Source organism: Poecilia reticulata, chromosome 2 (genome assembly GCF_904066995.2).
Source record: "Poecilia reticulata chromosome 2, P_reticulata-male-v2, whole genome shotgun sequence".
In the NCBI taxonomy this organism is placed as follows: domain Eukaryota; kingdom Metazoa; phylum Chordata; class Actinopteri; order Cyprinodontiformes; family Poeciliidae; genus Poecilia; species Poecilia reticulata.
The window spans coordinates 13,567,812-13,593,106 of record NC_088831.1 but is presented as its reverse complement, the minus strand read 5'-3'; the positions used below and the strand labels follow the sequence as shown (position 1 = coordinate 13,593,106).

The following is a 25,295-nucleotide window of genomic DNA, read 5'->3' as shown; positions in this document are numbered from 1 at the left end:
ACACCTGGTGGACAGGTGAGGAAACAGCACATCCTTAAAAAAGCAGCAGTTGTTTGCAAAAAGGACACTAATGAGTGTGATTGCACATAATTCTTTATTTCCAGCATCTCAGAGCACATTTCGACACTCATCTCAGAGAAAAACTGCATTTTTTTCTTTTTCACAAAAGTCTGACAAACAGCTACGAGCTTTAGTGAAGAAAAGTTGCAAAATAAATGGGCTAACATGGACAAAACGGTGTGAGGAAAGTTTGGTTTCATTAACAGCCGGATAAAGTGGGTTTGAACAACATCAGAAAACACATTTTAACACAGAAAATGCTGCTCTTGTGCCCTTTTTATTGTGAAACACTGAACTAAGCAAGCTTCGGCTCACTCTTATGGCACCATTTTTGTTTCAGCTAAAGTGACAAACTCCCCAAAACATAAAACCAGAACACTATAACAATATTTCTACAGAATAAAATGCTTTTTTAGTCCCTTCAGTGCTGGGGAGAGTTTGTAAGCACAGTGATTTTAAACACCTCTCCAAACACTTAACACACACATACACAACCATACCGTATTAGCTTCTTTGAAAACAATGCTTTGCTTTATAATTTGTCTTCATACAGCATTTGATCTCATAAGTGCTCTTAAATAATCCGCTTTATAAGAAAAATGACTAAAGTATAAAAACAATAAAACCAAACGAGGCAGATCAGTAAATGCCTTTTGTTGTCGTATTGATTGTCGTCTGCTGGTTGCCCTGAAGCACCTACTTCCTGTTAGATAAAAACTCTGAGAACATTCAACACCGGATCTACTCCCTGTTCAGTTTCTAACTGAGTTTTGGTTTCTAACTTGGAGCTAAATGCTAAACGCCGACCCGTCTCGGTACAGAAACAGCTTCTGAGTCAGAAAGAAGACGGCCAGGTCACGGCAGCGTGTCTGGTCTGTCACAGTGGGAGGAAGAAAACATGGCAGCAGCTCTTCTGGAGCGTTAGGTTCTTCACACCTGGTGCTGCTGTCAGTTTTAGGGTCTGAATGGTAGTTTGAACCCAAATAATTACAAGTTGTTCCGGTGCAAAGATCTGAAACCAGTAACAAACTGTCCCTGTCCAATGAAAGGAGCGTACGGTGGTGGCAGCAAAGGGAATTGGTCAGGATGCCCAGGAACAACCAGGGCTGCCAAGAACTAGAAACCGCAGGAACACCAAGGTTTTATCCACCAGCGATATTCGGAGTCCTTTCTGGCTCCCGAAAGTGATTTGGAACCAGTGTTGCATGTTTGAGGTTCCTGAATGCCAAACCTGGTTTCAGTTGGGCACTGGGTAATACCTGGCTTGTTAGGTATGATGTCACCTGAGGTCCAGTCCAACTGAAGACAAAAGCAAAAAGCACAATGGCAAACAAGGGGCGCAGAGGAAAATAGGGTATTGGTAATCTTGCTGCTACACAATTTTTCAGAGTTGTGTAATGGAAAAAGGGCGTCAGCTCTTGGGTTTTAGAGGAATATGAACCAAATGTGTTGTAGAGTGGTAGATCTTTGCAGAAACACACTACAGATATGGACTGAAAGGGTGCCAACCAAGACAGCGTTCCTGCTGCCCACATGGAGAAGCAAGAAGCCATCGAGACAAAGGTCTACGCTCAGACAAGGAAAAAGATTCAACTGTTTGGTCACAATAAGAGGTTTGTTCAGAGGAAGTTGGATTGCATACGAGAGCCATTTAGACTCAAACTTATGAACCACTGAATTCTTTCAGTACTCTTCAAATCAAGACCTGGACAGTACAAGGTTTGGTGTTCCTACTGGTTTATGATCCCAAACATGTCCAGACCGACTCAGACTGGTCCAGACTGGTTTAATGCCAATGTTATCCTTCTGGAAATGTCTAGCTAAAATTCTGATCTTAACCAAGTTGAAAATGCCTAAAAGTAGATTCTGTGCCAGAAAACCAAGGCACATCCCAGAAACTTTCAGCATAAAAGGTGCAGATGGTTTGTGCATCTTTCAGACCAGTAAATGTTGGAGTAGATCTGCGTGTTTGACCGGACATTAAGATCTGATGACAAGAAGCAACTTGGGAGTCAAGTGGTGACCTAGTTTAACCCCAGGTGTGAACCGCCTCCTTGTGGCTGTTTGGTACCTTCAGATTCACTTGGATTGGAAACGATAACCAACAGAGACTCTTTATGTACGAGAAGAGGAGTTCTGATGGCGTTGTCTTGGTTCAGGGTTTGGTTCGAGCCTCCAGCTTTAACCGCTGATAAAGTAGCACCAGAATGTAACACAGAAACATCTTGGTTTTAAACAAAGTCAATTTTTTAAAAAAGTACACCCTGTTTTAGTTTTCAGGATATGCTTTTCCGAATTCAAATGTGAGGACATCTGTCCAATGCCGACCAAACTGGGTCATCAACGTAACAGTGAACACAAAGACTGGTGCTAATCTACAACAGAACAGCTGAAAAAGAATCAAGGTGTTAAAATGGCCTAGTTAAAGTCTACACCTCAACCAGTACTGTGGTAGTACCTTCAACCCTCAAACCTCAATGAATCAAATCAACATACCCTAAAGTTAAATGCGGGTGTAATTACTTTCTAACCCTGACTGAACAGAACCCGTAGACACGGTCAGTGTTTTAAGTGCTATCTGTTGAAAATTCAATACTCATGAAAACAAACAAAGCAAAAACGTATTTACAGTTAGGTCCTCATGTCTGCCGAGGCTGTGAGTGCAGTTGGGTTTTCTTCCACTCAGCAGGTGTTTGTTTCCAGGACAAGGCATTAACTGGAGCTCTGCTCGCACCTCCAGTTTGGAAACCAAACAAAAAAATGCTTTTCGATTTTCTCCAACCAATCCAGTCCTCTCTGACTGCGTCTCTATAGAATATCTAAGTGATCTCATTAGCCTTCTGCTTAAATCTCTTCTTAATTTAACCACCCAACACCACACCTAATGTTCTTCAAATTACTAGATATACTTTTATTTAAGATACTGCAGATTGTTTTAAAATCTCCAACAGGGGTCTAGTTTTCTTCTGATAGAAAACTAGACTCCTGCCGTTTATCTCCTGTCCGTGTTTTCACCACGTGACGACATTAAACTCTTGACTAAAGCTTCTTGTTTAGACGATTTAAATGCTCTTTGACTCTGAGCTTTGCAGATTATCTCAGACCGCGCTCTTATTAAACTAACATCTGTTTGCATAAGAGGATATTAATCTTAAAAGGTGGAATAGAAGCAGCAGTAATGAGGAGAGAAAACCTCAGACCTTCCCAGCAGTTCCTCTGAGTGGAGGACATCTGAATCAGGATGTCCCCTCACTCAGGAAGTCCAGGTTGGACAATCCAGCCTTGCTTCAATGAGCAGGACAGTTTCAGTGAAAGAGGTCTTTTCCTGGACTTTTCTCCTTACTCCAGCAGTTTTATGTTGAGATGAGACATCAGAACAATGGTTGTGAAAATGATCTGGTCCAAAGTTCCTGATCATTCCCTAAAACGCTGAGATCTGTCCCACCTCTGCCCTGCTTTGTCCAGTCAGAGGAAGAATCCAGACTTCTGGGGGTCCTGTAAGTTGGAGACTTCGTCAGGGCCTGTCACAGCCTCCACTCCGTTTCTTCCAGGAATTAGACATGTCCGGACGTAGCCTACGTTGGCGACGTTGAGTAGGCAGCCGTTCTCCACCTGGAAACAAACCACACATTGCTTCAGATGGTTTAATTTAATTCCTTATCGTTTTCTTAAACGGTCCGCTTCCTTCTGTTTATCATCTGAGATTGAACAAAGAGTTAAAAACAAAACTGGATGGTCTGAGATGATGATTCACACAATCGGTTACATGAAACTAAAATATATATTAGATCACAGCTGATCTGCAGGATGCTAAGAGATTCTCAAGCCTCTGGACATTGTTGGACAATTATAGCTCAATCATTGCAGGTTAGACGACACCAGAACCATCCAATGTTCTGGTCAAACTGGAGGTGTTCACAGACAGAATCTAAAGAAATCACTAAACGTTCCTACATTTTAGTTAAACTACTTGAAGAATTCTTAACAGTTCACAATCAAAACTTTAACAAAAATGTTGAAGTTTATTCAACTGAAAGTTTTAAAAACAGCCAAGTAAATTAGCGATTTAGAATTTATCCATAAAAAGTAATTTAGGGGAAGCTAAATGTTTTCAAAGTTTCAAAGCGCTAGGTGGAAGCAGATGCCTACCGATGCTAAGGGTACCATGGTTTGGTTTAGGAACCTCAGGGTCTCATATTTGCTTTTTGCAGACGATGTTTTGTTGGCATCTCTAACCTGAGTGTGATAAATCCTGGATCCCACCTTCTGCTGGCTTGATGCCATGATCCCCAGCTTCTCTCTTCTTCAAGATGAAGAGTTCAGGATTTGGGATGGAGACACAGACAGGTTTTGTTTGTAGCAGAGGGGGCCCTGCTCCAGTCTACTCTAATGAAGAACAGGGCAAAACTCTAGATTCACTGCTTCATTTATCCCAACTCTCCTCTGCTCATCAGATAATGGATGGATGAACAGATGCCATCTTCAACTATAAGGAGATCATAACATGGAGGCCAGTAGCAATGAGATGGTACAGACCAAGAGCCCAACTAGACAATATGAGACACTCTGGTCTAGTTAAATAAGAGATAACGTATCTCTGTGTACAGACAGTTTGTACAGACAGTCTCAGCGCTGCGAGTCGTGTCTCTCTGCACGGCTGCTTCCCCCCACCCCGTCCTGTGTTTGCAGCATTAGGTAATGATGACAGATAAATTGTAGGTCAGCAGCGCTCATGCCTGACTGGCCCCCATGCCAGTATTTTTCTTTCAGCGACAGCCACTGACCCCGAAGAATAACAGAGGAGGCTGAATAGGGCGGGGATGGAGGGATGCCTGCTGGGCTCGGCCGTCTCTGGGGGCCGGCCGCGGCTCTTCCCGGCCTTATTCTATTCATTATTGTACTCACTTTTCTCTCCTGTCCTCACTCATAACTCATTCCATCTTTATCCCGATCTGGCAGTTTGTTTTTTCTGTTCAAACGCTGCTGTCATGCTTGGAAAGACACGACACAGTGAATGGTAACAGGGAGGCCCAGCTGATCCAGGACGGCTCACAAAACTGGAACATCATGAATGACTTTATATCACACCAGCTTCATGTTTTCCTCTTCCTGTTTGTGGATTTGCAGCTGAGCTAAGTGTGACTGCCTGCTGTAAGATAAACCACAGGGTTTGGAGCTTTTACTGTTTTATATCCTTAATATTATAAACTTATATAAGAACACTCTGGAAGTCCAGCTGCTGTCCTTTTTGTAGTTGATTTGATTTGTGATTTGTGTTTACAATGTATGAATCTTTATAGTCCTCACTAAACTAAAATATAATCTATGTTTAAATCAGAGTCATTGGAATCTTATTTGTTCAAACTTCACCATGCAAAGAGCAACTAATTCAAATCCAGAAATCATATGCAGGATTAAAGCCATTTCAGAGTTCTTAGTTTGGTTTGACCCATGTAAACGCCTCGGGTCTTTACAGACTCGTTCACTTAGTGTCCACCAGAACCAGAACCAAAGGAAGGTAGAAATAAATGTGTAGGAACTTTATATTACATTTAATCAAGACTGAAACCTTCAGTGTTTCCTGCCAGCCGTCCTGTGTATGCATGGTGCTGCCCACACACATTTCAGCCCAATGAGACGAGAATCCTGCAGGGCAGCACTGCATCCAATCAGCGCAGTCAGATTTGGATAAATCCAGCAGAAGTCAAGATTATTCACCAAGTGCACATACTGTGCTTCCACTGAACAGTCAGTACAAAGCAAACTGGAGCTTCCTCTAAAATGTGAGGCTCCTGAATTTAAACTGACTCAGTGCTGGCCCGCCCTATCTTCTCATCTTATTTACACGACATGTCCACTTGCATCATGGCGGTTTACTCTGAGCTCCGCATCGGCCCCGGGCCTCCAGAGCCAACTCGGAAATCAAATAATCCATTTTCCTGACAAGGAAAGGGAGCAGCGCAGAGCTGCAGGGATGCAGATCCAGCAGCTCTTGGTGTGTTGATGTTCAGTTACATTTCAGAGCAAAGAAGAAGAACCACAGCTTCATGGGGCAAGAACCATGGAATACGAAGGATGGACAGATAAATGGATGGACAAATTGAACCTTTGGTTTACCAGAATAAAAATACATTGAGATTAAAAACCTCTTTTTCATGGGAGTTCAGACCAAGAGGCAACGAACACAGCACAGATTATTACACAGTATAAAGAAAATGTCAAGCTATTAAAAACAGGATGGATGGATGGATGGATGGATGGATGGATGGATGGATGGATGGATGGATGGATGGATGGATGGATGGATGGATGGATGGATGGATGGATGGATGGATGGATGGATGGATGGATGGATGGATGGATGGATGGATGGATGGATGGTGTTGGACTCTGACGGCTAACAGGAAGTGAAACATCATGTTAGCATCCTCTCACCTTCCTGTCTGCTGCGGGGCCGAACACGCTGCAGTTCAGGCTGCGCCGCTGCTGCTCCACATGCGCCGTTCCGTGGGACAAACAGGAAGCTGGGTTCTGTTTCTGCTGACCTAGATGTGCAGGTGTGGCCGCTGTGGTCATCCCACCCTGATGCTGATGAACGTCCAGCGTTGCCTCGCCGTTCAGCAGGGTGGTGCATGAATCTAAGGTGTAATCTGGGAGGCTAACGTCCAGGCTCAAGGGGAAAGTCATGTTCTGGTTCTGGTAAGATCCATTCAGGAAGCTCGATGAGGCTGTGTTCTCAGGGTTTATCTGCAGTTGCCATGGTGACTCCAGATGTGGGTTTAGATGCTCAGCGTCCAGCTGTGGACCACTAAGTGTGGTCTGGAGATGGTGGTCCACCCAGAGACTGTCAGATAAACCAGCTGGATTCTCGACCACCGCAGGATGTGAGGCAGCCTGGATGTGCTGCTGCATCTGCTGCGACAGCTGGACGATGGGCTGCCTGAAGGTGGGCGGGTCCAAAGGGACTTCAGGTATCAAACATGGCTGCTGGGGGGCGGAGTCAGGGTCTGAAGACGGGACTTCGTTCTCCATCTCACTCTGCAGAGTGTCATGGACGTAAGTGAGGATCTCGTTATTGGTGAGAAGGTCGGTCAGAGTAGGAACGTGGTTGGGATCCAGCTCTACCTGCATCATCCGCTCATCCAGCAGGAGCAGCTCCAGGTCATCAGCATTTAGGCCCAGACTCTCCAGAGCACTGAAGAGCTCACTGTTTGAGCAAGTTTCCCCTCCGTCTAGTGACAGAGAGTCCAACGTTGACAGAAGGGGGTCCAAACTATCTCCGTTGCATGTCCCCATCTCCCGGCTGGAGACAATATTCCAGTTGGTGGTGCTCAACAAACTATCAGACTCAGCAGGCCTGCTGCCATGGTACAATGTCCGAGACTCTGCATCCGGCTGGCAGACATACACAGACTCATCCTGACTCATCAGCGCCCCCAGCAGTGAGTTGGGCTTCAGTTCATCCGAGGAACTCTTGTCCACTTTGCCCTTATTGGACTTGCTGCCTCTGGCTTTGCCGTGGGAGGAGTCAGGGAAGCCGTGCAGCGGGTGGCTGGTCTGGTACAGGAGAGCCTCTCCGGTGGCAAAGGTGAAGGGAAGGTGCATAGATCGCTTCCTCAAGTGTTCTCCTCCTTCCTCCTCCCTGTGGTTGAAGAAACAAACATATCAGTGAAGGAAAACTCACAATAGAAGCAACAAAATCTCAAAGAAGCACTAACGCCAAAGGCCTCTGGGTGGCGATGATGTAGTCCGGCTTCCCGTTCTTGTAGACGAGTCGGGCATTGGCCTGGACCCACTTCCATCGGTTGTCTTTGGTGAGCAGCCTGAAGACGGTCAGCCCACTCTCACCCGTCTTTATCACTGAAAGCACATCAGAGAACGTGTAGAAGCTCATGATGTATATGAGCTATCGAACTTTTAACTTTAAGTAAAAGTTATGAACAGTGATTCTTTAATCTGCGATTCGGTTGTTCAGCCAGTTGTGATGGTGCAGCTGCGTTCGGATGTGTGCGTTTATTCAACCACAAGTAAAGACACAGCAGGGAGCCTCATCAGTTCAAACACTAAGCGCTGCATGCATTACAGTCTCAACCACCAGCAGCTGCCAGGGTAATGAGCAGAGCAGAGACTTTTCCACAGCCACAATGACAGCTGGGTCAAAGGGGTCAGAGAGGTCAAAGAGGTCAAAGGGGTCCCCAGAAGGTGGAGAACCAGCTCAACCTTCACTGGTGAGTCAGTGGATGCCTTACTGGCACTCAGTTCTTTAAATAAAACTCTAACCACCTCAGATATTCAATGGCCCATCTGAGTAGATGAAGCCAATATTTGGTCATAATGGTCATAATTGTCAAACACTGAGCCACAGCAGCCATGAAGGTATTCTTGTATTTTGGTCTAAACTGGGTCATCAACTGAATGAACCGAAGCGACAAAATTCCTTCTGAACCATCAGAGAGTCTGAGGGTGTTTTCACACCTGGTAGTTCAGTAGACTCTGTTCAACTGGGGGTCAAAGTTACAGCATTTGTTACATTTTCAGCTGCTGCAGTTCACTTTCATTCTGCAGTGTCAAACAGATCAGTTCACCCTCTCGCCTGTGGGGGCGCTGCACCAAGAACCACTAAAAGAAATGACAAAAAAATCCTCTGAAGAAGACACTGAACACAACTTCACAAAATGTGAACTAAAATGGAGTAGCGTCAAATTTTAGTGTTTATCTTCGGCAAAAGACTTCAAGCCCATTTATTTTGGTTGTATTTACCCAGAATGCCCTGCGTTTAGTCCGCCTCCTGCTTTTGAAGTGGTCTCCGGTCTGCTTGGCGCTAACATTATAGTTCACTTCCTCTAATAATCCAACATTTAACATCCACTGACAAGTAGAATCTCATGGCTTCAAATGTGGATGCTGAGAGAGCATCAGCCTGGTTTGAAGTAAAGCTGAAAAATGGGGATTATTTGTTAACGGTGATTAGATCTGTGACCTTGTTTTGACTCATGTTCTGGGAGATTACAGGGATAAATACTAAAGATTTCCTTCTGCTGCATGACTCCCACCATGCTGTGATGTTGTCTGTAGGCAGTAAAAATATTTGTCTGGTATAAAAACCAGCAGAAACAAACTTCTTTCATCCCAAGAATCATTGAGCCGCGGCACATCTGAAGAGGAAACTACATGACTGGCAACATTCCCAGTAGTGGGATCTCTGGGATGAATGTTTTGGAACATGTGTGCAGGTTTTCTCGGCCTGATTGCATGTATAACAGTGCCACTGCCATGCATTGACTAACCAGGTCATCCGGGACTTCAGTGAAGTGAGTTCCAGTCATTTGCACCAGCAACCTTTCATCAAGCGGCAGCAGCTGGGACTTACTTCTAATGTGGTTTTCAGCGCAGTACAGCATGTCAGCGGCGTGGATGAACTGGTAGCCGGATCCTCGCACTCTCAGCTCAGCCTCGGTGTAACCTAGAACGATTTTCCCTCTAAACGACCAAGAAACCAGAACACACCGTTATACTCAGAACAACCAGAGGGCAGACCTTCAGGTTACAGCAGGACGTACTTTGCGTCGCAGGCCATCGGCGTAAAGTCGAGTTTGTGTTTGGTTCTGAAGATCATGTTCTTGGTCCGGATCTCCAGGATGGCGGGAGGCTGCAGCGGCGTTGCCACGGCAAACAGGGCGAGCTGAGGAGGGCTGCTTCCACTCTGCCGACTCTGACCGTGGAGGAACTTCAGTCTGCCCTGGATGCTCAGCGGCTGCAAGGAAGTCATTTCATCATATCACTATCTCATCATCACCATCACCATCATCATCATCATCATCATCATCAATAATCCATAAATCCAAATGAGAGCAGAGCAGAACTCCTTCACATCAGATGAGTAAGAGCTGTTTTATCTCAGCCCGTCGAGCACAATCAGTCATATTTACTTAAACCACTTTATGTAGAGTGAAAACATACTAGCGGAAATGGTTTCGCTCCAGTTATACACAGTGTTAAGTCTAAAATCTCAAAGCAAATTGTAAATATTCATTATTACACCACGTTTAAGAAGCAATCTGTGTAAATTAAGTCGAGCAGAAGTCAGCAGAGCAACTAGAAGACTGGAAAAGGGTAGCAAACAGGTGGAGCCGTTGTCCTGCTCGCTAAATCATGAATAAACCACATTCATTGGTAAGATTAGCTCAACTTCACCATCCACATCCACATCTTATTACTGCTAGAGCTTCAGAAGCCCACTGATCCACAGTCACTATAATAAATCAATCTATGAATTCAAATCTATGTTTCCATCCTTCTGCAGACTTGATTCCTGAGTTTCTACACTCCTCCAGAGTGTGTAGGAACCGTTGAATGACCTCAAACTAATTGACCATGGTGGGTATAAGAAGCTGCAGCTGTTGGTTCAGGAATCCAGCTCCGAATAGCAGGAGGGATTACAGAGAAGCTAAAGTCCTTCTTTGGGGGCAGGACCACCACGTCTTCACTCTCGGTACCAGAAGGTCAAGAGCAACTGGCTTCTACCTTCTGATCCCCTGGAGCAGCTGTGGCTCTAACAGAGCAGGTTTCTCTGTTTTCCTTCCTCCCAGAGCAGGTGAGAGGATAAAGCCTTTTCCCCAGAACTCTCCAAGGTTTCCTTAAGGTGGATTATTGGAACAAACAATGGCTTCCATTTCTATTCCCACCCATTCAGCTCTGGATGTTTAACATCTTCTTTCCGACTTACCAGGAAGCCAGAGGAGTTATCCAGCAGGCAGCGGAAGCGGCAGACGAATGCTCGCTCCAGGAAGGAGGAGTTTTCCGGTGGAAGCTGGTCAGGGTTGTAGCTCACCGGGCAGGAAGACGTCAGCTCTTCACCTGAGCAGATACAGTTTGGTTAAAAAGTGTTGAAGAAGTGGCAGTTTATGGGAGGACAGGCTGACCTACATCTGCTGCTGTTGTGTGAAGCTAATGCAGAATGACAGCTTTTAAACTCTAGTGTACAGTAAGAGCATCTGAGAGCATGCTGCTGCTGCTGCTGATGTGACTTCTCAAAGGTCACCTCTCCTTGCTGCTTCCTGACCTCACGTCTGACTCCTCTTTAGGTTTTAGTTCAGCCCATTTGCACAGAAAGCAGAATATTTGTGGGAATGATGGTGAGTGAGCAGGGGTGGATCTATTGGGGTGGCATGGGGTGGCAAATGAGAGCCTTGCCACCTCTGTTGCCACCCCAGCTGGCGACTATGAATCGGACATTAAGCGCACAAATCTCTTTTTTCCGACAACATTGAATGCAACACAACGTAACCTGACACCTACTACTGAGTAGTGGGAAGTGCGAGAGAAAGACAGAGCGCGAGGCAGCAGCATTGATGGACTGGACATTATGTGACTTATCATGCGCAACACATGGCCATTGCTGTCCATTGATTCAACATTATGGGTGGTCAGAAAATACGATAGTCACGCAAAGAATCTGAAAAATGGACGCAATATTTAGCGGTTAATTCAACCCTATGAATTGGATAACAAGGGCTTCAGATATAACAGGTGAGGAAAACGTTTTAACTTAACCGTCCTCTGGTGTTAGCTTTCTCCTGCCATCTGTAGTGTTAGCGGGTCATTTTGGACCCGTGTATTAAATCAGCCATAAAATGCCCTAAAAACAATCTTTTATCATCCAATGTTTTTCTTAACTCTTGTTTAGCTGGTTGGGCTACCTTATCCATGAAAAGATTGGTTTTAATATTTTTTTGTGGCCCCCTGGGCCTTTTTTTTAACAAAATACCCCTCGTTTTCAATGTCTAAAAAGTGGTCAAATGAACCTTAAGAGAAGAAGGCAACAAAATAATCAGTTGTTCTGTTACCTGAGTGTAACTGAGAGATATTAAAACACATTTCTTAAATGTTCAACAAAAAAAAGATTTTAATTTTAATATTATCAAGCTTGTCAGATTTTGCTCTGGTGTCTCAATTGTCAAATCTGAGGACTCTTGAGATCATCTGAAAGGTCCGAAGAGACATTGTTGCCCGGAAAATATTTCTGCCCGTTGATGCATCCCAGAGACTCTCAGTTGCCTCATTACTGGATCTGTAAACTCCAGCAAGGAGGAGAACACCAATGTAGGCATCCAGGTACGTCTCATCAATGTCTTTCCAAGTGTTGCCATGGACTTTTTTCCCCTCAAGGTTTGTCATAGCAATTATGACTTTTTTTAGTGACAATGGCAAAAAAAAGATCAAAGCACGTCTTGATGTCACTTACTCTTGTCACAGCAAACCTCGTGACCCCAGGGGTCATTTTGATGATGTTTGCAGCAGCTGTCCTTCCATGCACATCAGGAGGAACTGTGCTCCAACGGATGTTGCCACGTTTGGATTGGAAGGATTCAGCAGGAGCAGCTTCAGCACCAGTGACCTCCTCTTCAGACTGATCAGTTGTGTCTGTTTCTTCCAATTGGTACTCCAACTGGAATTGGTCTTCGTTCTCAGAGGCCTGCTTATCTCCATCGCTAAAATCCTATGTGTCCTCTGCCTCATTTGCAGCAAATATGTGATCCAAAGCTTCATTTACAGTGAATCTTCTCCTCATTGTTGCATCCTGTGAATTAGAGATGTGTACTCTGCAAGTCTACACTCAAATGGCTTGACAAGCCTGGAAATGTCTCCCTTTGTTTGTTCTTGCAAAAAGGCTAAGAGAAAAGCCCCTAAATGAACTTCAAGTGGTTGGAGGAAGAGGCTGTTGGTTGATTGTGTGTTTATGATTTAATTTTTGGCATTTTTTTATTGTTTTATAATCGAAAATTTTAACCGGGTCACAAATGACCCGAACACCACAAAAGTCATTTTTTTCACCAGAGCACTTTATAATTTAGTAAAAAAAAAATAATTATTTTACTTTGTTTAAATGGAAGTCCCTGACAAAGTCAAAAAGTTTCAACACAAAAAACAAATGTATGAAGTACTTTTATGCATGCTAAAACTCAAAACGGGTCCGTAGGGACCCTAACACCATAGGAAGGTTAAAGAAAACATTGAACAAGTGAGCAGTGGGTCAGTTATGCTAGCCTAACTGTTGCTAACCTTCTATTGACTTTGATAACCTTAGCATGTGCTGCGCAGTTCGGTGTGTTTTGGTTCCGTTAGCACTAAACAACCCGCCACCAAGTAATCAGTAGAGCAGCTGTTTATTAAATCAGCTAATCAACCGCCGCTGTGCTCAGGCGAAATCTTATTAATAATCACAATATAGACATTAAGTCTGACAGCATAATGCAACAGACTGGATGTTCTGTTTTGGTGTTTTTGCTTCTTTTTTGTGTGGGAAATGTTTGTTTTTTGGTGTTGATTCCCCTGATCGGTAATCTCTGCTCTATCTGCTTGTTGAGCTGTTGTCTGTCAGTTGCCATTGAAATGGGTCGTGTAAAGCCGACACACAGAGCGAGAAAAAGGAGAATAGAAGTGGTGTTTGGTTCTTCACATGTTTATCAGCTTTATTGTACCTTTATTGTGGCGCTCTGTCTGCAGCCGCTGCAATTCCTAAAAGTTAAACAAGCAACAAAAACTGAACTAATCATCAAACTACGACTCCTGCAGCATATTTAAAATAAAACGACTGACCAGTGTAAGATAAATTTGATCCTTCTTGCATCTTGACAGAACTAACAGAAACAAAATTGTTTATAGATTTGTATCACAGACAATTTATCAAATATCACTTTTCTCCTCTTTCTTTTAAGTTGTATTTAATAGATATATCTGATAACGAATGATGGCGCTACGAATATTTTTGTGACAGATTTCTGCTCGTCCTGCATTGGGATAAAATGGTTTTCAGGACATAACTCAATGAATCACATAGCGACTAATAGGCGCTGTCCAATCCAGTAATACATGTCAATTAGTAGGAGTATGAAAGACATAAAAATAATTAACTATACTATATTAAGAAATTATATTTAATCCTCAGTGGTACATGAATGCAAGTTAAAACATTTTGCAACAAGTAAATCAAGTAAATTAAGTCCAATATTAGGTCTGTGTAAGCTAAACGTGAGAGTGAGATGTTCTATATATATATATATGTATAGTATGTGTATATATACACATACTGGCATATGCTGCCACCCCTGAAAAAATCCCTGCCACCCTCTTGCCACCCCATAAATATCTTTCTAGATCCGCCCCTGTGAGTGGGGAAACAGACCTGCTGGATCAGTGGGGGGCTCCAGGCTGACCGGGGGGTTCAGGGCCCAGTGCAAGTTCCTCTTGAACTCCTGCTGGTCTTCAGTGTGGATCAGCTCAAACACACTCTGGTGCATCACATCAGTCTGACGGGAAAACAACACAGCCTTCAGGACAACAGATCTCCAGATTTACACTAAAATAGTTCTGAGGAGGTTCAAATATCTACATATATTCACTGAAACCCTTAAATTAAAGGTAGCCTACTGAAGGTTCTTCAACATCTTTCAATTGAGTTCTGATCGGTTAGTGTCTAATTTGGGCTCATAATAGTTGGTGGTTTCATAGCGAGGCTTTTAAATGTACAATCAGCAACAACTTTGTCCACATCCTTTAACTGTACTTTAAATCAGCTGCTAGGGAAAAAGAACAACAAGTATCTATACCAGACCAGTTCAGATCTCTACCAAACCTCTGTCTAGAGACAGAGGATTGGTTTTCTGTTTGACTCTTCGCAGATGTTTTCATTAAGAATCTTACTTCTTCAACCCTAAACATTTTCTTCTGTTGCCCTTTAATAATCCCTCTGCTGGTCTTCCAGAAACACAAGGTGTTGAGATGAACTCCACATTCTAACTCCTATATGCTCCACCAGACATTTCAAGACAGGAGAGCGTTGGAGTCCGACAGCCTTGAAGTGAAGCCAAAAGAAATCAAGTGTCGCTTATTATTTAGTTCAGATGGCTGAACCGAAACCAGAAACCTGCTGGGACCGTCCAGAACCAGCATGACCCAGCTTTGGACGTGAGCGGACCAACCCTCCCGGTGGGGAGGAGTCACGGCCAGGTCAACAGAAGGAATTCTGACAGACAGAAGTGTTGTGTGAAATGCTTCTTAAACATTCCTGTTGGCCATATCTGGACCCTGGATTGGTGTCCGGTTCACTCAGATCAGCACAAAGAACCCAATGAGATGAACTGAGTTCTTGTTATTCTTCCATCTGAAGAAAGACTAAATGGTTTAGTATAATTTCTCCAAGTCTGAGGTAAAGAATGGATGCATTCTTTACCTAAGATGATCCCATTATATTAATCTACACTGTTAAAGCAGATAAAGTGTCTGACAAGCCTTCAGCACATGATCCAATAACTAACTTTAAGCTCCAGTCAGAACAGTGCTCACTCTCATTAGTCTGGGTTCGTCCTGCATCAGGTTGGGGTAGTTTGGTCAACAGGGGGAGACGGGTCTCAGGCGGGCGGGTGAAAAACCAGAGGTGAAAGGTGATGATCACACCTGATGCTAAACGTACGACCCGACTGTACGCTCCTATCCAGAGTGTGAACATAAACCACAGCTTCCAGTCCAGGGTTAGATGCTGGCGCTGGTTGTGATGGTGTGAGACGGGCCGGCGGATCCAGGTTAAATTTGTAAGCATGTTGTCTGAAATAAGATTAGGCTGAAGGAAGCAGCGCTTTGTTGTGACGCTAACTGGATTACACCTTATGGCCCATATGTGCGTTTGGTCTGCTCCTCTGCCCACTCAGGGACATACATTCACTACTGTGGATTTAAAACCAAAGATTTACACACACTGTATAAAAAGACACAGAACCATAGCATCAGACTGAAGAGACTTTTATCAAATCAGGAATTTATGAACTTCTTAGTATTTGGGAGAATTACCTTTAATGTCTACTTAGGTCAAATGTTTTGGGCTTTCTTCCTGTTCATCTTAGTCCGCCTGGATTTTGGCCAGTTCCACTTGACAGATCTGCTAAACCAGAAAGGCCACTAAAAAAACACCTCAGACTGTAAACCATGTTGCAACTAATATAATGTCAGGCTGAGGAACATTAGAAGACCCTCAACGTCCCAGAACCCAATTTTCTTGGCTAAAATCTTGAGATTTTGCTTTAATATTTATACATAATGATCTTCATGCTGCCACCTACTGAGATAAGTGCACCAGTCCCTCTTGCAGCAAAATACCCCCGCAGCATGATGCAACCAATTCCATCCTTAACAGTTCTTAACTTTACGAGTGCAAGTCCAAGAACAAGTTTTTCTATTATAAAAAACTTGTTCTTTATAATAGAACAAGTTTTTGGATGAAAAAACAACAAGGTGTCCAGCCATTGAGCATCATGGCTAAGATAATATGACACTGCCTTGTGAAACATATGGAAATAAATCACTGCCACACCCACAGATCAGCGTTTCAGTATTCAGACTTAGCTCTAAATTATTTTTGGAAAATGTTTATTTTTGTACATTTTCCATATCACATATCTAAAATATTCCCAAGAAAACAGCTTGTGATGATGAAACACCAACACACAATGCTTCTTCACACATTATTGGCTGACCAATTTGAGAATCAGCCAATCCCAGAGTGCCATTCGTTTTCCTTGATGCTGATTGGCTGAACCCCCAAGAGTGGAGATAAAAATAGTTCTGCGGTTGAACTACTGTAAATGCATATTAAACTACTAAAACAGGCAGTTTTTAGGAGTATTTGGAGTATTTTGAGATTCTGTCCATTTGTTCTTGAATAAAGAGTGCATCATTATATCACCCAGCTGATAAATTGGCCCAGATTTCCTTCATTTTGGGAGATCAGTGATCAACTGATACTCAGATGTGAAACCAATGTTATCTTCTTCTACAGAGGTCAGATAATCAATCACTGTCAGGTCACATCTGCACAACTGTGATCAACAACAGTCGTCCAACTGTTGCCATTTTAGAAACTTTGTTGCTATATTCGGCGACTTTTCAGACAAAAAAAAAAAAAAAAACAATATTAGCGGTTTGACTACCAGAGTCTAGGTGTGATGGGTGAATACCTGATGGAAGCCGAGGTAATCCTGGATGGTGTGAGAGCAGAAGAAGATGTTTCCTTCAGACGTGACCACCAACACGAAGCCGTTCAGAGCCTGCAGAGAGAACAGCATCTGCTCCTTCATCATGCCGTGATTCTGTTCAGCGCGGTGTCAGAGTCCAAATTAGGTGAAACACATGAAGGGAAACATGAATCTGGTACTCTGGATGTGGAATAATCCCATCTTTAGATCAGCTTACTCCAATGTTTTGTTTTCATTGGATGGAAAAGGCATAAGCGTAATCTGTTTGCAACCTCTGTTTCACCCTGAGCTTTTTTGACTCAAATCAGACTCCAGTTGGATAAAAAAAAGCCTTCAGATAAGAGAGAAGAAATGGGCCAGCAGCGGATAAAACAGGATAAAAGACAAAGGAAACTGCAACAGAGGAGATGAGACTTCAACCCCAGGCTGACAGGGAGGAGGAAGCATCGGAGCGGAGGTCAGGTCAGGAGCAGGAGGAGGAGGTCACCGATGGATGACTAACACCTCCATCGCCATCTTCAAGGAGCCTCAGGGTTCAGTGAGGAGGTGATGACACTGAATCCACATCCGTCTCACTGATGAAGATCATGTTTACAACCATCAGCAGAACCAGCTCCTCATCCGATCCGACACATTCCCCCCGCTTCTCATTTCCATCTTTTTTTCCAACTCTTGGTTTGAGCATCAGACTCAGGCTGCTGAATAATTCACAGGTTGGAGCGAAGAGGGTCAGAAATCTGATTTATATTCTTTTATAATAAAATTCACACCTGGCTTCTGGCTTTAGTCAAATTCAAGTGAAAATTTGTACAATTTGTAGCAATGGAAAAAATAAAACTTCTCCAGTTCTGATCCAATGTGACAGCAAAACAATAAAAACAAACCAAAAAAATATTTCCATTTTCCCGATTTTTCCGCTTTTTCTTCTTGGGAAGATTTCTTGTAACATTAAGACTTTTTGTAAAACATAAAATCTTATCCTGGCCCTCACATTTTGCGACAGAGTTGAGCTGAATTCAAAGTCCAAATAAATAGATGCAGCTGTAAAGCAAGATGGCCGCCACTGGTTTCACTCAGGAGGGCATTATAAAAAAACAAAATACAAACAAAAATTTGTGTTCCTGCCCTTCTGTGCAGAGCCGCTGCTCCTCCATCAGACCCAAAACAAGCAGCAAAGCTTCACCAACATGCTGTTGAGACCCTGAGGGTAACAGAGGAACCCACCTGAAGCAGAAGCTCGCCCTCTGATATGCCGCCCTCTGCGGCTCCCGGCGTCATGCCGCCGCCGTCTCCATCGCTGTTCTTGCTGATGCCATTGGGAGGTTGGTGCTTCAACGCCTCTGTGGGAGGAGACAGGAACGAGTTAGAGACACTGCACCAAAGGATCCTTTGGGGTTTTAGGAATCTATAATTAAAACTCACCAAGTAAATAACTAAAATTATACCATGAGTTCTTCAAGGAGCTTGTAGAAAAATAAGACTTTCAGCTGCTTCCATCCACAGCCTCATGTTTCACACAATAATCAAAGTAAACCAACATCTTCTGGTTCCCTTCCATCAGATCCTTCTTGTTTCACCTGAGCAGCCATATTCCTCCATGACCCTAAATACTTTAGCATCTTATATGCTTCCTGATAGACTGGCCCGCAGTATGATGCTGCCACCACCAAGTTACCGTGTTGAAAGCTACAGGATTTTGTTTCCCAGAGGTATATGTCACTATCCAGTTCATCCGGTGTTTTGCTGTTCTGAAATTGTGGAAATTTCTCCAGTTTATTGATAATTTTCTGCAAAAATGGTCAAAAACGTTTAATTATTGTGATTCTAACTCCTACCTGCATATGGCAGTATTTCTTAATTCACTGTCAACTTATGTATATAAAATATGTGATCAATACAGCAAGTAATAAAAATTGACAACTTTAAAGAATAAAAATATCATCTGCTGGTAATTTTCTCATTTTTTTTGTTCTAAATTTTGATTTTTATTACATTTGGTGAAGAAGGAAGTTCTGTTCAGCGACTTTTTCACAGGTTTTTGCGTCATTGGTTCAGAAATAGAAACAAACAAATAAACAAAAATCATATTTGGTTTTGAATTAAGCAAAGTGTTACATACAAATGTTCAGGTTTTGTTCTATTAAGGTTTCTTGACTCCAATATCTAATCATAAGACAGTAAAATCTTTAACTTTTTATTGTTTTTAATGCCTAATTGGAAGTGAAAGGTAAAGCTGAATATTCAGAGAAGATGGCATGTTTTAAAACAACTGAAGTGGCTAATTTGTCCCCTTTGACCTTTAATACACTCAGTATGCCTTCTGAAGCAGCAGGTTCAGACATTAATAGAAGGGGAAGTCTTTGAGAATCCAGAGGTCAGGGGTCAAGCCTTCTCCTGAACCTGATCCAGATTCACCACAGAGGTTAAAACCTTTGAAGCTGATCTTTTTATTTCCAACAGAAAACATCACCATGGATGCGGCTCAGTCTTGCTACGATAGCAGCATTTCATCTGGACTGTCAATAATTCAGAGCTGGAGGAGGCAGAACGGCTTTTTAGTCGCCTGACGTCAGGAACGGAAACGGGGGAAGAAAAACCGCCTGAGGCGGGCGATGGCGAATGGGAGGGGACGTGTGTTGGCACAACGGAGAGCGACGAGCATGAAAACATCCGTTAAAAACGTCACAACAGACGGCGGCGAGCAGAAACACACCAGCCTGGTGAAGACAGAACGTCACGGATGGACAGAACAGAGATCTGCTTTCTGCAGCTGAACCTAATCTGAGCGACAGTTCATCAGCAGCTGTTTTGAGGGGACGATGACACACACCATAACCTGAATAACCCCCATGCTACGCTACACTCTAATGGCGCTGCAGACCGGAATGAATTATTCAGAAAAGAGCAACTAAAACGGCTCGCTGTTTCTGTCTCCCTGATTTTTGACATTTAATGTGATGTTGCTCATACAGGACTCACACATACAGGACAAACAACATTTAGTTAAAACTCATAAGTACGTTTCTGGTTAGGAGGTGAACAGGTTGTTCAGAGGGTTTGGTTGGTTTAATGTACAGAGAGAAACAGAACCACAGCAGCTGGAAATGGAACATGTGTTGTAGTTTTGGTCCCAAATCTAACAGTCTACCAGATTATCAGGTGTGAAAACAGTGTTAGTGTCGATTCATCCAAAGGTTCTTCTCATCACCCCCAATTCAACGTTCACACTCACAAGTAAAAATGACTGGCAACAAAAGCACAATTATACAACCGTACATCTTTGAAAAGCATTAGTAGAGTCTCCTGGACAACTAATGAGAATGCAGCAGGTGGTTCCTGGATGGTTAGTCGGCAACAAAACACTTGTCTTATCCAGCAGCAATTGTACAGAGCATACAGCACTAAAACCAGATAAATAAAGATGTTGGGGTTGCTAGGTAACAGGCTGGGTTTGGATGGGGTTGCTAGGTAACGTCACAGTTTCCAAGGAATGTGACTCAACAATCAGGAGGGTTTTGAAACAGCTCATTTTCCAGTCACCAAAAAACATGAACTGATTGCCTAAAAACAGCTGGGTGGCTGTTTTTAAGAGCTCAGACTGATTTTAGAAGCAGCAGAAACCCAAAATGAAGTACAAAAATGTACAAAATATGAATTTTACATAACAGATTCTCTAACTTTCTGACTGTGACCTCTTGAGAAAACTCCTCTGATCTTCCCAGGTTCTTGTCTCTACACTGCAGTTTTCCTGCAGGATGCCGGCGGAGAGCGGACTGTACTTTGTTCACGCCGTGCCCCCCTCCCTTTAAAGGCCCATAAGCCTCCCCTGAGTGGATTATCCCCCCGTGTTTCTGTTCTTTCATCTCCTCAGCGCCCGCAGTAATGGGTCCGTCTCCCCAGACCTACATTACTGCCCGGCTCAGCCTTCAGGACGGGGTCGGCTCCTGGCCACGGGCGAGAAGAGGCAAAGTCCTGGTGGTTTTCTCTGCTGTCTGGATGGAAGGAGGTCAAGCAGAGTTCAGCCACTTAGATGGAGATGGAGGCTCTGACCTAATTCTGACATGGAGGGCTGGATGTGTGTTCAATATAAACCCTCTATTAAAATGTTCCCCACATGAAGAGCCGTTCTGGTTGAGAACGCTGGAAGATCTGGTGGTTTTTGGAAGAATTTTCTACCTGAAAACATTTAACTAGGTCTGTCAACGCTAAGACTTTAACTCATGTGATTAATCTAAAAGGTTTAACCTTTTTAGATTGACCTAAAGCCTCTTACAAAGTTTACAGCAGAGTTTACAATTTGACATTTCAAACATAAATTTGCTTATTGAAACACTCATTTTGCTGCTTAAATGAGGAACTTTTGGTTTTGGTTTATTTAGTAAAACTACACTGAAAAGACTTTTTTGTGTCACAAGTCACATGATCAACAACCTTAAGTTGCCACTGGTGCAAGAAGAAAACAGGAAGTAGCTGCAATATCATGGTGCAGCGTGTTTTAATGATTTATTACGAGAACAAACTTATTCATGTGATTTTAGTTGCATTTCTTATTGCAAAATTGTGGGGGGGTTTCATTTTAGCTGAACATTGACAATGTTTTGCACACATTTGTAATGGAAACGCAGCTGCTGTCTAATTCTGTGGTCAATGAAGAATTGTCGGCCACAGAACATGTTTGGTTTGAGACAATAAAACATTTTCTTAAAAAATTTATATTAATTTTCAGGCTTAGAAAGTTAATCAACGTATAGATATAAAAAAATTAAAACTAGTTTTATCCTGCAGGTGTGTGTCGCAATAATTAATAAATCAGTTAATCACATGATAAATTTAAACAAGCTCAATAATTTCCCTTTTAATGATTTATTGTTTTTTTCTTTTCTTTAATAAAAAGAAAAGAGGAATTCACTTAATTTTATTTGTTGTTTTTGTTGCTTATTTTGGATATTTAAAGTGCCTCCTAGTTTCATTGTTAAATGTTTATTAGAATTGATTAGAGTTTATTGATCTTTGACAACATAAAAATTATATTATTTGAAAAAGGTTTCAAAACAACATTATCGTTTATTGCAATAAACTTATCAAAAATCAGCCTCCAATGTATGCATGTATGTGTGTGTGTGTGTGCGTAGAACCGACTGTTCTTTTAGCTCATGTTGGATGAATTTTTAATATCAACACTTTAAGACTCACAGTGGAGCCAAATCTAAGCTAAAGTAGCTAAAAACAGAAGTAAGCAGCTGGAGACTCGATTCATTATCACTGACCAGAACCAAGGCGGTCCGTTTCTGAAACCCGAGCCTCTGTCTCGTCTCGACCAGCTTCGCTCAAGTGTGTCTCTGCATGTTCCTCACCTGAGAAGAAGCTCTTGGTGCGCAGGTAGCTGACGCTGAGCCTCAGGATGGACAGCTTGTCCAGGCTGGAGATTACCTCCTCTGGGAAGGGCAGAAGGCTGGCCAGTCGGTCCAGTTCTGAGTTCAGCCGGTCGCGGTGCCGCTTGGATGGGTTGGTTTTGGTTCCCTCAGTGGGAACGGGTTTAACTCTGGAGGTCAGGAAATACCAGCATCAGGAAAAAACGAAATCCTGCACACCAACCATTTTGCATGAAGGTCAAAATATGTGGTGACTTCTGATGAATGTTGCTGGACTGGAGTTTATTTTGGGATTTCAGAGTAAAGGGGCATGGATGCGTCAGTAAAAAAAAAAGAGGGAAAGCTATGAAATGATCTGTGATTTAAAAATAGAAAAGACCTCTGATATTATGGTCAGAGGTCATTATGCTGCAAAATGAGGAACAAAAATCAAAAATATTACAAAAGAAAAATGATCCACAAGAAGCAAAAACTAATCAGCAAATGGACAAAAGGATTAGACAAAAATGAATCCAAACAACAAAAAACAGCAAAATATCAAGAAGAGACAAAAACATATTATATAATGACAGAGCATTCACAAAATGACAAACAGGTTTAAATAAAGAACAGATATATTTAGTTAGAAAAAAAACACAAAATGGTCAGAGAAGGCAAAAGAGTCTAGAAAATAATCACATAGATGATTGAAGAAATCTCACAATTGTCATATCTAAGGAGGAAAAATATTTACAAAACCATAATAACACAAATATATACAAAAAGAGGTAATAAATACACGCATCCAGTTAAAAAATCTTAATTTCTGTAGCAGCGATCACAAAATAATCAGAACGTACAACAGAAAGAGTCACAGTAACGCTGTGGGGCCTCCTGCGCCCCGGGGCTCTAATATCTCTAGATCCGCTCCTGGATAATCTGATAATTAATGACGAGATAATTAACTGTCTGACCGGAGTGGCGCTTCCACTGCAGCCCACAGGGGGCGCTGTGCGGCTCCATAAATCCATTACAGAGCGATAATCCCATGTTTACAAACTGTCTGCCGCTGCTAAACGGGGACGACTTAAAGTGTAACTAATATGTTTTACATGTCCACATTTAGCGACAGCCTTCCTTCATGTGCGCACTTTTAGAACTCACCCTCTTTGCGCCGGTTTTCTGCGCTTCCTTCCAGCGTACATGTTTGCGTTCATTCAGGATCAGTTCAGAGTCGGTGAAGCGGGATCCGTCCCAAACAATCCGCCGGCGCTGCAGCGACGTTTCTCAGTTTCCACTGCGCTGGTTTCACTCATTCCGCACCAGTACCGTCAGAAACAGCGCCAAAAGTCCGACTGCGGCGGCGATTACTGCACAAAACCGGGAGTCCCACCGGAGCGCAGGTGGTTCTCTCTGTTTGCGCGCAGTCAGGAAGGTTTCTGGCGCAGTTTTGTTGGTGTGCGTCAGATCCAGACGGCGCCTTAAAGCATCCCGGAACAGGGTGAACTCATCCCGGTGGAGTTCAGACTCCTGCCTCCATCTGCGATTCTTCCTCCTCTCCCTCCTCCTCCAGGATCTCTGCTGCTCTGCGGCCGGAGAGGCTTCCAGTGATCTGATAAGACCTCGGGAGCGCGCGCGTGACGTCAGAGTAATAATTATGTTGAATTAAACTTTGAAAAATGACAGAAATATTTAAGTTTCATTCAGTCAGCAGATTTCTGGTTTTAGACTGGAAGTTAGATAACTTTAAAATAAAAGTTTACACAAAGTTTTATTTGATTAAAGTCATTTGCAACCACAGGAGCCTTCCGAATCCTTGCGGAAAACGTTCTCAAACAGTTCCCTGGAGGTAAACTGCATAACATTTTTGAAAATCTCCATGAAACGTTTTGTTTAAGTTCTGTTCAGGTTGATCGGCTTTACAGAACCTTTAAGAAGCAAACTTTGGTTCCGAAAGCATTCGGGAGCGCTGCCTTATGGGTTTTAGACAATAAAATGAATATTTTGTTTAAAAAAGTTAAATTGTTTAATTTACTTCTAATATTATAGAAAAAATGCAGAAGTGGCAACTTTTTATCGTCAGAATAATCAACCACTAAAATAGTAATTGGTTACAGACGTAGATTTTAATGAAAACTATGCTGTTATAAGGTATAAACTTTTTTGGTAAGTACAGATCCGACATAAACACAGGACACTAAAACTGTGTTTAACAACTGTGGTGCTATTTTTATTTGACACCTCGAGGCCTCAAGCTGTCATTGTACTACCTTTATTTATGAAAACTATTCTTCTTCTGTAGTTCACAAAATAAAAAATAACTTTCTAAATTACCAGATACCAAAATAACACAAATGTTCCTGCAGTGATGCACCGTGGAGGCAGCTTCATGACTGGTGCAGCTGGAAATAACTGGAAACCATTAAAGGCTGAACTGGGAGCAACACTGATGCCACAACTGCCTTAAAGTGGTTACACTGCCACCTGGTGGACACAGAGGACCATCACACTCAACTGGTTTATGTACATTTTAGATAAAAAAAAAATAATAATAATTTTTAGATAACGAAGCTGGAGAAATCAGAGCAAACGTTGAGCTGGATAAGGAATAATATTCCAGTAACTAGTTTGATTAAAAATAATCAATAAAGTATGTAAACCTGCAAAACAAAAGTTTAAATCACTTTGGAGTTGTGTTGACTTTTGACCAATCCAGTGTACAAGATGTACACTGGATTGGTACCTGTGTAACCACATTTGCACATTCAAACCAAATTTTAAATAAGATTAACAGTAGTTGTGTGATCCCTCCTGATCAGTCCTAAATGCGCTGAGCGGAGCTCCGTACAGCCGGATC

The 25,295-nt window shown here is 42.7% G+C and overlaps 1 protein-coding gene across 1 annotated transcript; it reads right to left on the bottom strand.

Annotated features, from left to right (window-relative positions):
• Positions 1-75: 75 nt before the first annotated feature.
• Positions 76-24,051, bottom strand: LOC103457262 (aryl hydrocarbon receptor-like). Its single transcript, XM_008397274.3, has 11 exons — positions 23,603-24,051; positions 22,442-22,629; positions 18,312-18,427; positions 17,070-17,159; positions 14,246-14,369; positions 10,787-10,917; positions 9,621-9,814; positions 9,431-9,540; positions 7,779-7,920; positions 6,496-7,702; positions 76-3,672 (listed from the first exon to the last, which is right to left on the bottom strand). Exons 1-11 carry the CDS (start codon positions 23,653-23,655, stop codon positions 3,526-3,528), a joined length of 2,502 nt encoding a protein of 833 aa, XP_008395496.1. The 5' UTR covers positions 23,656-24,051; the 3' UTR covers positions 76-3,525.
• Between the last annotated feature and the right edge of the window lie 1,244 nt (positions 24,052-25,295).

Coding starts and splice junctions, on each gene's coding strand:
- LOC103457262 (XM_008397274.3), bottom strand. CDS start 23,655: ATGAACGCAAACATGTACGCTGGAAGGAAGCGCAGAAAACCGGCGCAA. Junction 9,815..10,786: donor ATAACTCCTCTGGCTTCCTG/GTAAGTCGGAAA, acceptor ACTTCCTTGCAG/CCGCTGAGCATCCAGGGCAG. Junction 7,921..9,430: donor CGCTGAAAACCACATTAGAA/GTAAGTCCCAGC, acceptor ATGTGCTTTCAG/TGATAAAGACGGGTGAGAGT.